The sequence below is a fragment of the Equus przewalskii genome, chromosome 6, assembly GCF_037783145.1.
Source record: "Equus przewalskii isolate Varuska chromosome 6, EquPr2, whole genome shotgun sequence".
Classification (NCBI taxonomy): domain Eukaryota; kingdom Metazoa; phylum Chordata; class Mammalia; order Perissodactyla; family Equidae; genus Equus; species Equus przewalskii.
The window spans coordinates 66,502,814-66,519,381 of record NC_091836.1 but is presented as its reverse complement, the minus strand read 5'-3'; the positions used below and the strand labels follow the sequence as shown (position 1 = coordinate 66,519,381).

Sequence of the window (16,568 nt, the reverse complement as noted above, 5' to 3'; positions counted from 1 at the left end):
AGACTTCTGCTCTCCTGGTCTTGAGTCTCTTCCTTCTAAGCCATCCTCTGCGTTGTTGCAGGAGCTCAGAGATACAAACCTGACCATGTCATTACCATTTAAAACCCTTTAGTGACTTCCTACTACCTGTAGGATCAAATCAAAATTATTCTGCATGATTCACAAAGCCCTCCATCATCTGGCTCACTTTGTTTCACTCAGCACTAGAATGGAGCAGGCGGAACTTTCCTGTAAAGGGCCACATATTAAATATTTTAGACTTTGCAAGCCAGAGGGTCCCTGTCACAATCACTCAATTCTGCTGTTGTAGCATGGAAGCTGCCGTAAGCAACACATAAAAAACGAGCATGGCTGTGTACCAACAGAACTCTATCGGCAGGGGACAGATTTGGCCCACCAGCTACAGCGTGCTGACTCCAACTGGAACTAAGCTCCATTTTAACCTCTGTCCGATGTCGTCTTAAAACTGGGTGAATGGAAACCAACCGTTCTCTGATGAACTATTTTTCTTATGACAAAAAGGAGTCAGAGTGCTCATGATGATCATTTTAATCACAAGGTGTTAACATACAGATTAACATAAACTTCAGATGTTACAGAAACAAGTTCCACGAAATTCAGAAATAACCAGTATCAGTGAAACTGGAGCAAGCATTTTGGAAACTTCAACGCACTGGATGGAACTCTTCAAGAATTTCACGATAAGTTTTCTTATCTATAAAATGAAAAGTCACAAAAGATTTATTTTTAAAATTATGTTTAAAAAATCCTATTTCCTAAAGTAAAATTAACACTTAATATTCTTATAGATAGAAACCAGTAAGAATTTCCTTATTTTCTAGTCCTCAACCAGGGCTTGGCAATCACTGAGACATTTTGTTTCACTGAATGAAGAAAAACTTTGCAAGAATCTGTGGTGACATCCAGATGGCTGCTTGGAGCAGCAGAGTGCTGCCAGGGGGACCCTGGCTGAAGAGGCGATGGAAGGAATGAACAGGGAGGGGCACAGATCAGCTGGGAGGGGCCAGGAGGTGATGGTCAAACTCTCCAGGCTCATGCTGTCAGCGCATGAGGCTCTTGGCACACCTGCCAGTAATCTGCTCAGAGCAGAATGACAGAGGAAGCTAGGGGAGATGTGGAGGCGAAGAGCGGGAGGTCTGGAACTGAGGACTGCTCTACCACTGGGGTCTCATTCTTAGGAATCAGTATTCCCAAGATTCCTTCCAGCTCTAACATCCAGCAGTTCTGCGTATTCCCCAACTCTGATACAGCCACTATTCATGTTTGTACTAGTCTTTGAGCTCTTCACTGGCAAAAAAAAAAAAGGCTGTACCTTTTTTCTTTTTGCTTGAGATTAGCCCTGAGCTAACATCCGTGCCAATATTCTTCTACATTATATGTGGGTCACCACCACAGCATGGCTGATGAGTGGTGGAGGTCCGTACCCTGTATCCAAACCCATGAACCTCGGCCACCAAAGTGGAACATGCTGAACTTAACCACTAGGCCATGGGGCTGGCCCCCAAAAAGCTGTTCCTTTTTGAATGAGCATAAACACCACCAATGTGATTGAAGGCTATGGGAATATAAACAGAGTAGTAAAATCTCAGCGCTAAGTAGGATCTCAGAGATCATCATTCAGTCTAATGAAATTTAAACACTTAATATTAAACATTTACATAAATAGGAATATCTATTTAAAAATCTACATATTTACAAGTTCAAAATTTTCCTGTACTCATTCATTCATTCACGTGTATGCACACCAGTAATGTGTGTAAAATACACACAAGAAAACAGTTCTATTACAATTATATTCATAGTTGCACAGATATAAGCAGAGTGTGCTGAGAAAATTCCTGTCTGTAACTGGGTGAAGTCTTTTTTTCTTTTTTTCTTGAGGAAGAGTCACCCTGAGCTAACATCTGTGCCAATCTTCCTCCTCTTTATACGTGGGTCACTGAGATAGCATGGCTGACGAGTGGTGTAGGTCCACACCTTGGATCTGAACCCATGAACCCAGGCCACCAAAGCAGAGTGTGTGTGAACTTAACCACTATGCCACGTGGCCAGGCCCTAGGTGAAGTCTTCATTGAGGTGATGGATCCTGAGCAGGAATTTGCTAGGTGTACTGGGTGGAAATGGGGCAAGGGAGCATCAAGAAGGTACAGCATGTACAAAATGATATAGGGCAGGTCCAGGACACAGCATTTCACAAGGCAGAAGAGTGATGGGAGATGAGGCAGGGTTCTGTGTAGTTCAGGGCAGCTATTATTTATTAAGTGCCTGCTATGTATAGGCTCTGTGCTGGAGGCTGGGGAAACAAAGATGAAGCTGTATTCCAATGAGGGACACAGACACGTGACAGTAATGTGGTTGATCAAAGGTATGGGCAAAGTGTTTCTACCAGGCAATTGGCTCAGCCTGGGGAAATCAGCCATCCTCTGAGTCTGGATTTTATTCTATAGGCAATGGATAGCTATTTTAAACATATCCATATTTATCCAGAGAGACATGACATGGAGGCAAGTGCAACAGTCCAAGCAAGAGATTATCCGGGCCTGAACCAGGCAGTGGCAGTGGGAGAGAGAGGAGAGTTCAAGGCTGAGGAATATTTAGGAAGTAGAACTGGCAAGACTTGATGACTACTGGGAAGTGAAAGAGAAAGACCTGAAGATGATTCCCAGGCTTCTGGCTGGAGTACCCAGGTGGACAGTAGTGCCACTCACTGGAGCAGGACACAGAAGAACAGGAGATCCGGGCAGGCACAGGGGATATGAGTTCTGCTCCCTGTCCAAGGGACACAGAGATACTCAGCCAGAAACTGGATATGTGAATTCAAGAGGATTCTGGTCTATAGACAAAAATGTGGGAGTCAACAGAATATAAAGGGCACCTGAAGCCACAGGCATGGATAAGATAACCAGGGAAAATGATACAGAGTAAGAAAGAGGTTTTCTACAATTAACTGAAAATACCTTTTTCAGGAAAATCCTCCGGATGTGATTTTACATAGGAAAACATATCACGGTCCCTCAACGCATACATATAGTCTTGACGTTTTAAAAGATAATATCCAATAAAAACAAAGGAAGTGACATATAGAAGCTGGCGATGCAAACCTGAAATTCAAACGACAAATCCCAAAGAAAGTAAAAATCAGTCAATGTATATTTAAAATTACATTTTTACATTTCAGATATATAATTTATTATTATTTCTTCCAACATTCTTTTAAAAAAAGGCTTTTCTATATAGCTATTGTGAACTAATAGACTTGACCTTGAGATATCGTCTAAAGAAATCTGGCAATTATGAAAAACAACATTACGTCTACAGACATAACTATCGATATAGAACCCAAGATTTTTTAAATTCAGGTTTTATAAATTTTTTCATGGAAAAAGGCAGCTAAGTACAAAATCCTGAATGCTAGACTGAGAACAGAAAAAAATTGTCCTTTTCCTTTTCAACAGGTTAACTTTAGACCTAAACTAACTTGTATCCCAGGACCTGTTCAGGATGTGGTGAGACAGAGGCAGTCCTCTAGGAACAATCGAAACCAATTTGGTTTGTCTCCATACACCAACTCATATTTGCATATTTACTGGTTACTAAAACAGCCAGCTACACCACAAATCTATTTCAATTATCTTTTGTACCTTTTAAACTGTGTACCATGTGCATGTATTACCTATTCAAAAACTCTATTTTAAAAATCATCCTATTATAATGAGACTGGGAGGATCTAATTATATTATCTAGGGAAAGCCAAAACTTAAGGTCTGAGGGGGAGATCCAAAGGTATGAACTTTACGGAAACGTTTTTTTGCAAAAGGCTAACTGCCGGTGTGATCTTCTAGCTATGCTCCAGAATTCTATCCCCAGCCCTCTTATCCTACACATACTCCTCTGGAGAACTCATTTATTTCTATAGTTTTATCTACTGTTCATGTGCTGGTGACCCATTAAGTATGACCAACTCAGACACCCACGCTGAATAGCTCTATCAAAATGTTTGAGAGCTATGTTCACCTGAATGCCCCCAAATGAACTTGTTTCCTTCATATTCATATCTCTTCCTCCTAACCTGGAGAATGATAAGATCAGAAATCCAAGCCCTGGGTAATACACACAGTAGTTATCCCTTTTCCTACCCTCTTCCCTCACATCCAGTCACTGAATCCTGTCAATTTCACCTTGTAAATATTTCCTTTCCTCATTTCAAGGAACTTCTCTCATTTGCACTAACTTGTCTCCGTTTCATCTCATTTTCCACTCCACACTGATCCCAGCTTTTACTCTCTCACTAGAGGAATTTTTAGTAAAATACAAACCTAGCCTGTAAGCCCCTTCTCCTTCAATTACACCAAACAGGAGTCTAAAGTCCCGCAGGTGGCCTCCCAGGCCCCTCTCGAGCTGACTCTTCCAGCTTCATCCTCTGACACTCCCTGAGGCACGTCCTGTGCTTTGGCAGTACTGAACAGCTCCTAATCCCTCACACAGACAGAGAATCCCTCACCCTCTTTCATGCTTCCGTATACCATGCAATGGTTGTTTCCCTGCCCAGGGACTTCCTTATCCTTCAAGAGTCAACTCAGACATCACTTCTGCTAACAAGTCTTCCCAGAACTTTCCTGGAGTTAAAAGGGTGAACTCATTTCTATTAATATGTAAATTACTTTAGAAATTATTTGTCTCTACTATCATGCAAAAGCAATGTCTGATTCATCTTTGTATACCAGCATACAGACAACACTTAACAAATGGATGTATGAATGGCCCTGAGCAAGTCAATTTCCTACCTCTAAAACAAACATAATACCTATCCTCTCTTTCTCACAGTAGTATTATAAAACCAAAAGAAAATGCGTGTAAAAGTATTTTGGAAAAATGTGTAAAACAATAAAAATGCAAAATATTACTATGATCTGGGACTGGACAGGACCCAGGTTCCTCTGCATTCTCCCTTACTCCAAACAGCCCTGTTTCCCCTAATGTGCCACCTGCAATATGGCAAACCAAAGTGTGCTGGGTTCTCCGATGTACCACTGAACTATGTACACAGATACAAAGACCCAGATTCTATGCTTACCCGTATCCCTCACAGAAAAAGACTCCATAAATGTTTTCGATGATGATGTCAGTGTCCTAACCCTAAAGGTATGGCTCGGCCTCTTACCAAGTCCCCACTCCCCTAAGCTCTCCTCTCTCTCTCAGTGCAGTCTCCCTCTCACTACATATACAACCCCTCCACGATCACTTTTCCTTTCCTTTACTCAATCAATCTAAACTTGGAAGCCATGGTGCTCTTTGCAGAACACCATAAATCACCGCTATATTAAATAGAAATCACTAAATATTTAATTTTGTGGACTACACTTAGATATCAACTAACTAAATTTAGGGCAAGTAAGTAGTAACCAGCAACAAAGGTTTAAAAACAGGTGATGGGAGAAAAGCTTAAGAAATAATCTATTTAACATTTTCTGCTAACTTGAAAAAAGATCTGCACAATTTGATTTCACTGGTAGAATATTCCAGTACTACTCACAGAATGCTAGGTACTCTCCAGGGCCATAGTTTGAAAATCCACCCTCTCTCTCTCCTTCCCCACTGCTCCGACTGTCACACCTGTTACCCTATGTGCATAAACTTGTACCACAATTTGTCTTTTTAATGGATATGCTCACCTGGTTTGTAAATCTTTGGAGCCTTGGGACCATGTTTTATATTTCCTTGTACTCTACACATACTTATTCATTCAATAACTACTTACTGAGCATTACTATATGCCAGACCTTGAACTAGACAAACAATATGCATTCAGTAAATGCTGCTGAGGATAACCATTTCAGTAAAGTTCTCAAGACCTAAATTTTCCAAAGCAACTTAGAGAAACGAAGGGAACTCAGGAATTCTAATGTCTAGCCCTAGCTAAGCACTTTACATACATCATCTCATAGTTCTCACAGCCGCACAAAGACATAGATATTATCCCTATTTCATAGATGGCAAAACTAAAGCTCACAGAGATTAGTAACGTCCCCAGAATCAAACGGCCAGTAGCGTGGAGGTGGTGTCAAACCCAAAAGGTTAAGTGCTCTTAACCACTATGCTTCTGTCTCCTAGAAAAGGCACAAAACACTGTTTGACAACAACGAGGCAAGATTAAGCGGTACACACTTCACATTTCAGCCAATCTTTACTTCCTCCGACTTGTACCTCCTTTGTGCTCCCAAAGTGCTCTCTGCTCACCCACCTCTTAGCAAAACACATACCTGTCACATCTAGTCTCGTAATGGGCTATTTACTTATCTCCCTGACCCGACCAGGAGCTCCTCAAGGGCAGGGACAGTATTCCTCACCCCATATACCCAGTATGTAACACTGCCTGGCACGGAGAAAGAGCTCAGTAAATGTTGAACAAATATATGGTAGACTGTTTGCATAACAAGGGCTAAGGAAACGGAACTCTGTCCAGCACCTTCTATGTGCCAGGCATTTTACCTAAAGAATCTCAGTTAATTGTCAAAAGAAACATACAGATTAATTATTCTCATTTTACAGATAAGGAAATTTAGGCCTGACCAAGTAACTTGCCCAAAGTGACACAGCTGAGATGCAGTGGAGCAAAAAGTGGAGCTCTCTCCATCACACCAAGCAACAGCCTTGGGCAAACGTACAGTGGCGATGGAAATGGAGAAAACCCCATCTCCCCAGAGGCAGAAACAGACAGAGACGACTCCTTTGACGACTCCTGTGGAATCGCGTCCAAGGGAGCCGGGATTTCAATATGCTTTGAACACTGGAAATGCTGGGATTCGGTGGACTGGGAGCTGACCTTCAGGCATGACATACAGCTGAAAGAAGGCCAAAGAGGCACAAGTGAGGTGACTCCCGGTCCCCTGAACCATGGTGTTAGCCTTCTTCCTAACTGGGCTCCTTGGCTCCAAGCAGTGCTTCACATTGCTGACAAAGCTGACCTAAAACACGGGTCTCATTACTGTAGCTCCCTCTCCCACTGCCCCCCAGCAACCGAAAGCTAAAAAGGTTCCTGTCCCCTAAAGAATAAACTGCCACGTTCTATCTAAATCTCCTTTGTACGCTTATCACCCTACCCTGCACACTCACTCAAGCATCGAGCGGCCCCCCATTCAGAGGCCCTGGCCTCCATTTACTCCCCCAGCTCCAATGGCTCGCTGCTAGAATCTGCCTGATAAATCAAAGCTAAGTTCCAACACACCTCTTCCGCAGTTTCCCTCCTCTCGTCCCGTTGGGGACCCACAGCCCTCAGCGCGGCTACTGTGTCACCTATTATCAGAGTCAGACTCTGAGAGGAGGCCACTAACACCCACCAGGAAACACAGCCCAGCCGCTTAGAGCCTCCTACTCCAAGTGGGGTTCCCAAGCCGCAGCATCAGCAGCACCTGGGAGTTTGTTAACATCAGGCCTCTCTCTCCGGACCTAATGAATCGGAATCCCCATTTCAACAAGATCCCGGGTTACTAGTTTGAGAAACACTGGTTTCAAACGTAGCCTTTGAGGTCTAACAACAGGCTCTGCCACTACTGGCCCCGTGACCTTGGGCGAGCTGCCGTAACCTCTCGAGGCTCTGTCCCCTCCCCGTGGCTGCTCCTCCCCCGCAGGTGTTCTGAGGATTAACCGCTATCATGCGCGGCGTGCAGGGCACGCTCATTTTTGCACACACCGCGCCGCGCGCTGAAGGGGAGCAGGCAGCCCCCCAGCCTTCACAGGCTCCTTGCGGGTGAGGGCTGCGCCTCAGTTTCCCCAAGTGCCAACGGGCCCTCTGGCTCTGCCCGACTCGGAGGAGCCACCCGGGCGCGGGAGTCCCGGGGAGTCTAGGGGGGGCCTGCTGGGCCAAAAGGCCCAGAAAGGCCGAGGCACCCCAGGCGGCTTGGGGCGAGCCTGCCCGCGGCCCCGCGACCCCCTCCTCCCGGCCGATCCCGCGCGCAGGCCTCACCGGCCGCCACCACCGGCCTCCGCCGGATCGCGTTATCGATCAGGCCGGAGCAGTAGCCCAAGAAGCCGACGTAGACGAGCCGCGGGTCGGTCAGTTTGGGCGGGGGCAGGCTCCGGGCCTCATCCGGCAGGAACCTTAAGGGCGCCCGGCCCGGCCGTCCGCTCATCATGGTGACGCCGTTTCCCCTTGAGGCCCGGCCTCAGCCCGCCAACCAGAAGGAAAAGCGCCGCGACCACTGCCGGGGCCCACGCCGCGGGCTTTCTCCTCCCCGCGCGGCGCTGAAGGGCAGGGCGCACTGCGGTGCAGCGCCCAAACGTGTCCCAGCGCGCGCTGCTGCCGGGACCCCGCACGCGGCGTTCCGGGCTACTAATGGCCCACGCCACTCGCCAGCCCGCGCCGGTTCAGCTGGTGGGGTTTGGGGGCTGGAAGCACAGGGTCGAGGAGCACACGACGCGAGCCAGACTGGGAGAAGGCTAGGTAACGCTACTTTTTTTCGCCTGAACTCCTCCATCTGGAATTGCCTCTCCCTTCCCCGCCCCAGAATGTTCCTTCAGCAAGAATTTATCTTTGCATCCAACACCCACAAGTGGGCTTAATGGATAGTTTTAAGAAACAGAATTAATTGAAATCTCATAAAAGCTAGTTTTCATTTTCTGAGTTTCCAGTCGTTCATTAGCACGAGCACACCCTCTAAAACCTAAAATTAAGGGCCAGCCAGCAACAAAGAATATAGAGAACCCCAGCACCAGATCATTTAGCCAAACTCTTGAAATTTAGCCTGGGTCCCAGCACCCTAAAATTTTTCACCTCTGGGTCTTCGGGTGCTTGCACGTGGCCGAGGGAAGAGGTGTTCCCTAAAGGTTTGAGGAATGAAGGGAAGAAGGAATCTATAACGTTCTGCCATTTAATTGTCCAGTCTCTGCTCACCTACCTCCGATCCTGCAGAGCTTCTGTTTTTGAACAGTCCTTTCTTTAGAAGCTTTTCCTGATATGGAGCTAAAATATATTCTTTTTGTGTCCGTTCATTAGTGAGAGCAACATTTTATCTAGACAAATGCTGATTAAACCAGAGGTTAATGCAAAGGTATATGCATCAAAAATATTGATCTCCAAAGTGGAAGAGTTAAATATCACTTAGGGGTGATTAAGTGACAGATGGACGTTTTATGTCTATAAAAAGCGCTCCCAGATCTGTAATATTTCAAGTTAGGGTTTTCCAAAGGAACGTATATTGGAGCAGTTTCCTGGAAGCGGCAAATGTTTCAAAGGTTCACACTCTTTGACCCAGTAATTACGTGTCTGGGAATCTGCCCTATAGAAATGATATGACATAGGAAAAAGCTTTTTTGCACAGTTTTTTTTTTTTTTTTTTACCATAGTGTTTCTTTTAAAATAATATCGAAAGAAAGAAAACCACCAAAAATCTTCCACAGTAGGACTATGTAAGTTTTGAATACTTGATGAACTTAAATGTTTAAATGATGTTTACGCATTCTTCTGGGTCCAATCTGGGACTTGTTTTTTTCTTTTAAAGAAACTTAAAAGTTACAAAAACATACAAAGAAAAATACAATCAAATGCTCATATTCTACTGCCTAGAATTAACGTGTTAATATTTTGTCATTTATTTCTACCGTTCTTTTCAAGGAAATGAAACACTGTAGATAAAGCTAAAGTCCCTTCTTCTCCCGAAGCAACCACTATCGTGAGTTTAGTGGGTATACTTCCAGTATACATATATTTAGTATTGTGTTATGTGTGCTTTTAATTTTTTTTACCTAAATAGTGTGATTTATTTTTCCTGTTGTTCTCTTGCTTTTATCATTTCATATAATATTTTTGAGATCCATGATGATACAGAAAGATCAAGTTCATTCCTTTTGACTGCTGTATAATATTCCATCACATAAAGATGTCACATTTTATTCATCCGTTACCCTTTTGATGGATATTTTGGTTGTTTTCAATTTCTTTTTCACGTGCCTAAGTCTATACGCTAGATTTTAGAGTCTAGAGAAACTTCTGCACATGTGTACCAGGACTAAGAGATGTGAAAGATTATTCACAGGAATAGTAGCCATTTATAATACCCACGAACTGGAAACATTCTAAATGTCCATTTAGAATAGAAAATAAACTGTGGTGTTTTCATACACAGTAATATCCATGCATCAGTATGATGAATCTCAAGAAATCTGTGTTAAAAAAGAGAATAGGAGATAAGAGAAAAAAGATGTTACAGGAGAATATATGATTTTATTACTTTTAACTTTACATATGCATTTTCCACACTTTTGGGTTTATAATATGTTTTATGCAATAATAAATTTTTTACTAAATTAAAATTTTAACTTTTTTATTGTGATAAAAACCACATAACTTTAAATTTACCATCATAATCATTTTTAAGTGTATAGTCCAATAGTGTTAAGTATATTCACATTGTGAATGAAACTCTATACCCATTAAATACTTATTCCCTCTCCTTCCTCCCCCTAGCCCTTGGCAACCACCTTTCTACTTTCTGTTTCCATGATTCTGACTACTTTAGATACTTCACATGAGTGGAATTATATAATATTTGTCCTTTTGCGGCTGGCTTATTTCACTTAGCATAATATTCTTGAGGTTCTTTTATGTTGTTGTATATGACAAAATGTCCTTCCTTTTTAGAGCTGCATAATATTCCACCAGGAAATGTATATACTACATTTTCTTTATCCATCCATCTATTGATGTCCCTTAGGGTTGCTTCCACCTCTTAGTTATCGTGGATAATGCTGCAATCAATATAGGTGTGCAAGCATCTCTTCAAGATCCTGCTTTGAATTCTTTTGGATATATACCCACAAGTGGTATTGCTGGATCATATGGTAATTCATTTTTTTTCTTTTTTTTTTTTTGAGGAAGCTCTATAGCATTTTCCATGATGGTGGCACCATTTTACATTCCCACAGTGCTTAAAGGTTCTGGTTTCTCCACATTCTTGCCAACAGTTATTTTCTGTTCTTTCAATAGTGGCCATCCTAATGAGTGTGAGATATGGTTTTGATTTGCATTTCTCTTATGATTAGTGATGTTGAGCATCTTTTCATGTGCTTCTTGGCCATTTGTATATCTTCTCTGGAGAATTGTCTATTCAAGTCCTTTGCCCATTTTTAAATCAGGTTATTTGATTCTTTTTGTTGTTGAGTCATAGAAGTTCCTTAAACATTCTAGATATTAATCTCTTGTTAGATATATGATTTGCAAATATTTTCTCGTATTCCATAGTTGCCTTTTCACTCTGTTGTTTCCTTTGATGTGCAAAAGTTTTAAACTTTGATGTAGTCTCATTTGTCTAATTCTGCTTTTGTCACTTATGCTTTCAGTGTCATATCCAAGAAAATCATCTCCAAATCTAATGTCCTGAAGCATTTCCCTTCTGTTTTCTTCTAGGAGTTTTATAGTTTTAGGTCTTATGTTTAGGTGTTTAATCCATTTTAAGTTAATTTTTGTATATGTATTCTATTACATGTGAATGCCCAGTTTTCCCAACACATTTGTTGAAGAGACTGTCCTTTCCCCAGTGTGAGGTCTTGGCACCCTTGTCAAAGATCATTTGGCCATGTAAGCAAGGGTTTATTTCTGGGTTCTCTGTTCTGTCCTGTTGATCTACATATCTGTCTGTTTGCCAGTATCATACTGGCTTGATTACTGTTGCTTTGTAGTATGTTTTGAAATCAGGAAGTGTGAGGTCTCCAACTTTTTTCTTCTTTTTCAAGATTTTTTTGGCTATTCAGGGTCAGTAATACATTTTTAAAACGAAAATAATGTCTCTTTTTTTTTCATTAAGGTTATGAAAGTTAATGTCCTTGTGAAATTACAGTTGTACATCATTATTAGTCATGTGGTAGGTACACCACTTCACCCCTAGTGCCCTCCCCCCACCACTCTTTCCCCTGGCAACCACCGATCAGTTCTCTTTGTCCGTATGTTATCTACCACCTATGAGTGGAGTCATACAGAGTTCGTCTTTCTCTGTCTGGCTTATTTCACTCAACATAATACCCTCAAGGTCTATCCATGTTGTTGTGAATGGGACGACTTTGTCCTTTTTTAGGGCTGAGTAGTATTCCATTGTATATATATACCACATCTTCTTTATCCAATCATCAGTTGCTGGGCAGTTAGGTTGGTTCCATGACTTGGCTATTGTGAATAATGCTGCGATGAACATAGGGGTGCATGGAACTTTTGGAATTGCTGATTTCAGGTTCTTAGGATAGATACCCAGTAGTGGGATGGCTGGGTCATAAGGTATTTCTATTCTTAACTTTTTGAGGAATCTCCATACTGTTTTCCATAGTGGCTGCACCAGTTTGCATTCCCACCAACAGTGTATGAGGGTTCCCTTTTCTCCACAGCCTCTCCAACATTTGTCACTCTTGGTTTTGGATATTTTTGCCATTCTAACAGGTGTAAGGTGATATCTTAGTGTAGTTTTGATTTGCATTTCCCTGATGATTAGTGATGATGAGCATCTTTTCATGTGTCTGTTGGCCATCCGTATATCTTCTTTGGAGAAATGTCTGTTCATGTCCCCTGCCCATTTTGTAATTGGGTTGTTAGATTTTTTTATTGTTGAGTTGTGTGAGTTCTTTGTATATTATGGAGATTAACCCTTTGTCAGATAAATAACTTGTGAATATTTTTTCCCAATTAGTGGGCTGTTTTTTTGTTTCAATCCTGTTTTCATTTGCCTTGAAGAAGCTCTTTAGTCTGATGAAGTCCCATTTGTTTATTCTTTCTATTGTTTCCCTCATGTGAGGGGTTATGGTGTCCGAAAAGATTCTTTTGAAGCTGATGTCAAAGAGTGTACTGCCGATATTCTCTTCTAGAAGACTTATTGTTTCAGGCCTAATCTTTAGGTCTTTGATCCCTTTTGAGTTTATTTTAGTAAATGTTGGAAAAGAATGGTTGATTTTCATTCTTTTACATGTGGCTGTCCAGTTTTCCCAGCACCGTTTGTTGAAGAGACTTTCTTTCCTCCATTGTAGGCCCTCAGCTCCTTTGTCAAAGATTAGCTGTCCGTAGATGTGTGGTTTTATTTCTGGGCTTTCAATTCTGTTCCATTGATCTGTGCATCTGTTTTTGTACCAGTACCATCCTGATTTGATTACTGTAGCTTTGTAGTATGTTTTGAAGTCAGGGATTGTGATGCCTCCAGCTTTGTTCTTCTTTATCAGGATTGCTTTAGCAATTCGGGGTCTTTTGTTGCCCTATATGAATTTTAGGATTCTTTGTTCAATTTCTGTAAAGAATGACATTGGAATTCTGATTGGGATAGCGTTGAATCTGTAGATTGCTTTGGGTAGTATGGACATTTTAACTATGTTTATTCTTCCAATCCATGTGCATGGAATGTCTTTCCATCTCTTTATGTCATCGTTGATTTCCTTCAAGAAGGTCTTGTAGTTTTCGTTGTATAGATCTTTCACTTCCTTGGTTAAATGTATCCCAAGGTATTTTATCTTTTTGTTGCGATCGTGAATGGGATTGAGTTCTTGAGATCTTTTTCTGTTAGTTCATTGTTAGCATATAGAAATGCTACTGATTTATGTATGTTGATTTTATACCCTGCAACTTTGCTGTAGTTGTTGATTGTTTCTAATAGTTTTTCTATGGATTCTTTTGGGTTTTCTATGTATAAGATCATGTCCTCTGCAAACAGCAAGAGTTTTACTTCTTCGTTGCCTATTTGGATTCCTTTTATTTCTTTTTCCTGCCGAATTGCTCTGGCCAAAACCTCCAGTACTATGTTGAATAAGAGTGGTGAAAGTGGGCACCCTTGTCTTGTTCCTGTTCTGAGAGGGATGGGTTTCAATTTTTGTCCGTTGAGTATGATGTTGGCTGTGGTTTGTCATATATGGCCTTTATTATGTTGAGGTACTTTCCTTCTATACCTATTTTATCATAAATGGATGTTGGATCTTGTCGAATGCTTTCTCTGCATCTATTGAGATGATCATGTGGTTTTTGTTTCTCATTTTGTTAATGTAGTGAATCACGTTGATTGACTTGTGGATGTTGAACCATCCCTGTGTCCCTGGTATAAATCCCACTTGATCATGGTGCATAATCTTTTTGATATATTGCTGTATTCAGTTTGCCAAAATTTTGTTGAGGATTTTTGCATCTATGTTCATCAGTGATATTGGCCTGTAGTTTTCCTTCTTTGTGTTGTCCTTGTCAGGTTTGGGGATCAGGGTGATGTTGGCTTCATAGAATGTATTAGGGAGTGCTCCATCTTCCTCTATTTTCTGGAATAGTTTGAGAAGGATAGGTATTAAATCTTCTTTGAATGTTTGGTAGAATTCTCCAGAGAAGCCGTCTGGTCCTGGACTCTTATTTTTGGGGAGGTTTTTGATTACTGTTTCTATTTCTTTACTTGTGATTGGTCTATTCAGATTCTCTATTTCTTCTTGATTCAGTTTGGGTAGGTTGTATAGTCTAGGAATTTATCCATTTCTTCTAGGTTGTTCAATTTGTTGGCATATAGTTTTTCATAGTATTCTCTTATGATCCTTTGTATTTCTTCGGTATCTGTTGTGATTTCTCCTCTCTTGTTTCTAACTTTATTTATTTGAGACTTCTCTCTTTTTTTTTTTAGTGAGTCTGGCTAAGGGTTTGTTGATTTTGTTGATTTTTTCGAAGAACCAACTCTTTGTTTCATTGATCCTTTCTACTGTCTTTTTTGATTCAATATCATTTATTTCTGCTCTAATTTTTATTATTTCCCTCCTTCTACTGACTTTGGGCTTTGTTTGTTCTTCTTTTTCTAATTCTGTTAGGTGTCGTTTGAGATTGCTTATGTAAGATTTTTCTTGCTTATTGAGGTGAGCCTGTATTGCAATGAATTTCCCTCTTAGGACTGCCTTTGCTGCGTCCCAAATCGGTTGGTATGGTGTGTTTTCATTTTCATTTGTCTCCAGATAATGTTTGATTTCTTCTTTAATTTCCTCAGTAATCCATTGTTTGTTCAGTAGCATGTTGTTTAGTCTCCACATTTTTGTCCCTTTCCCAGCTTTATTCTTGTAGTTGATTTCTAGTTTCATAGCATTATGATCAGAAAAGATGCTTGATATTATTTCAACCCTCTTGAACTTATTGATGCTTGCTTTGTTTCCCAAGATATGGTCTATCCTTGAGAATGTTCCATGCATGCTTGAGAAGAATGTGTAACCTGCTGTTTTTGGATGAAGTGTCCTATATATATCTATTAGGTCCATCTGATCTAATTTTTCATTTAATTCTATAATTTCCTTATTGATTTTCTGTCTGGATGATCTGTCCATTGGTGTTAATGGGGTGTTGAGGTCCCCTACTATTATTGTATTGCTGTTGATGTCTCCTTTTAGTTTTGTTAATAGTTCCTTTACGAATTTTGGTGCTCCTGTGTTAGGTGCGTATATATTTATAAGTGTTATGTCATCCTGGTGGAGCATCCCTTTTATCATTATATACTGCCCCTCTTTGTCTTTCTTTATCTGTTTTGCTTTGAAGTCTACTTTGTCTGATATAAGTATGGCAACACCTGCTTTCTTTTGTTCATTTTTAGTCTGTGTTTGTCTTTGGGGCTGAGGTGTGTTTCCTGGAGGCAACATATTGTTGGATCTTGTTCTTTGATCCATCCTGCCACTCTGTGCCTTTTGATTGGAGAGTTCAATCCATTCACATTTAGAGTGATTATTGAAACGTGGGGGCCTACCGTTGCCATTTTATCACTTGTTTTCCGGTTCTTTTGCATTTTGTCCTGATGGAGAGCAGTTACTTTGTGTTATTGTCCTTCTGCTTATCTTCTTTGTTCTGGATTTTATAACCCCTTTCCTTTTTTTGATTTTTCAGGAATGAGGTTCTTCCTGAGCATTTCTTGAAGAGGAGGTTTTGTGACGATGAACTCCCTTAACTTTTGTTTATCTGGGAAAGTTTTTATTTCTCCATCGTATTTGAAGGATATTTTTGCTGGGTAGAGTATTCTTGGCTGCAGGTTTTTGTCCCTCAGAGTTTTGAATATTTCATTCCAATCTCTTCTAGCCTGTAAGGTCTCTCCTGAGAAATCTGCTGATAGCCTTATGGGGTTTCCTTTGTAAGTTATTTTCTTCTGCCTGGCTGCCCTTAGTATTTTCTCTTTGTTGTGGACTTTTGCTAGTTTCGCTACTATATGCCTTGGGGTTGGTCTTCTTGCGTTAATAAAGTTTGGAGATCTATTGGCTTCTGTCTCATGAAGTTCCATCTCTCTTCCCAAGTTTGGAAAGTTCTCAGCTATTATTTCTTTGAACAGGCTTTCTGCCCGCTTCTCCTTCTCTTCTCCCTCTGGTATACCTATAATCCTTATGTTGCATCTCCTAATTGAGTCGGATAATTCTCGGAGAGTTTCTTCATTTCTTTTTAGTCTTAGTTCTCTCTCCTCCTCTGTCTGCAGCATTTCTATATTCCTATCCTCCAAATTGCTAATTCTGTCCTCCATATTATCGACCCTACTGTTCAGAGAGTCCAGATTTTTCTTAATCTCCTCCATTGTGTTCTTCATCTCCAGTATTTC

At 41.0% G+C, this 16,568-nt stretch overlaps 1 protein-coding gene and 1 long non-coding RNA gene across 2 annotated transcripts in view; one reads left to right on the top strand and one right to left on the bottom strand.

Moving 5' to 3' along the window:
* Positions 1 to 534: 534 nt before the first annotated feature.
* Positions 535 to 8,518, bottom strand: NDUFC2 (NADH:ubiquinone oxidoreductase subunit C2). The gene is made up of 3 exons (XM_070625789.1): positions 7,985 to 8,518; positions 2,979 to 3,122; positions 535 to 715 (listed from the first exon to the last, which is right to left on the bottom strand). Exons 1-3 carry the CDS (start codon positions 8,151 to 8,153, stop codon positions 666 to 668), a joined length of 363 nt encoding a protein of 120 aa, XP_070481890.1. The 5' UTR covers positions 8,154 to 8,518; the 3' UTR covers positions 535 to 665.
* The window catches only part of LOC139084171 (uncharacterized), a 28,455-nt gene continuing 20,209 nt past the window's right edge, over positions 8,323 to 16,568 (top strand). The window contains exons 1-2 of the long non-coding RNA XR_011541541.1: positions 8,323 to 8,461; positions 9,632 to 9,689. This is a non-coding gene — a long non-coding RNA (uncharacterized lncRNA). The remainder of the gene's footprint in view (positions 8,462 to 9,631; positions 9,690 to 16,568) is intronic.

What these genes read in the sequence shown, in the direction of transcription:
- NDUFC2 (XM_070625789.1), bottom strand. Translation starts at nt 8,153, where the DNA reads ATGATGAGCGGACGGCCGGGCCGGGCGCCCTTAAGGTTCCTGCCGGAT. An exon ending in GAGGCCGGTGGTGGCGGCCG is followed by an intron (nt 3,123 to 7,984) that starts GTGAGGCCTGCG and finishes TTTGAATTTCAG; the next exon opens with GTTTGCATCGCCAGCTTCTA. An exon ending in GGAGGATTTTCCTGAAAAAG is followed by an intron (nt 716 to 2,978) that starts GTATTTTCAGTT and finishes TTCATTTTATAG; the next exon opens with ATAAGAAAACTTATCGTGAA.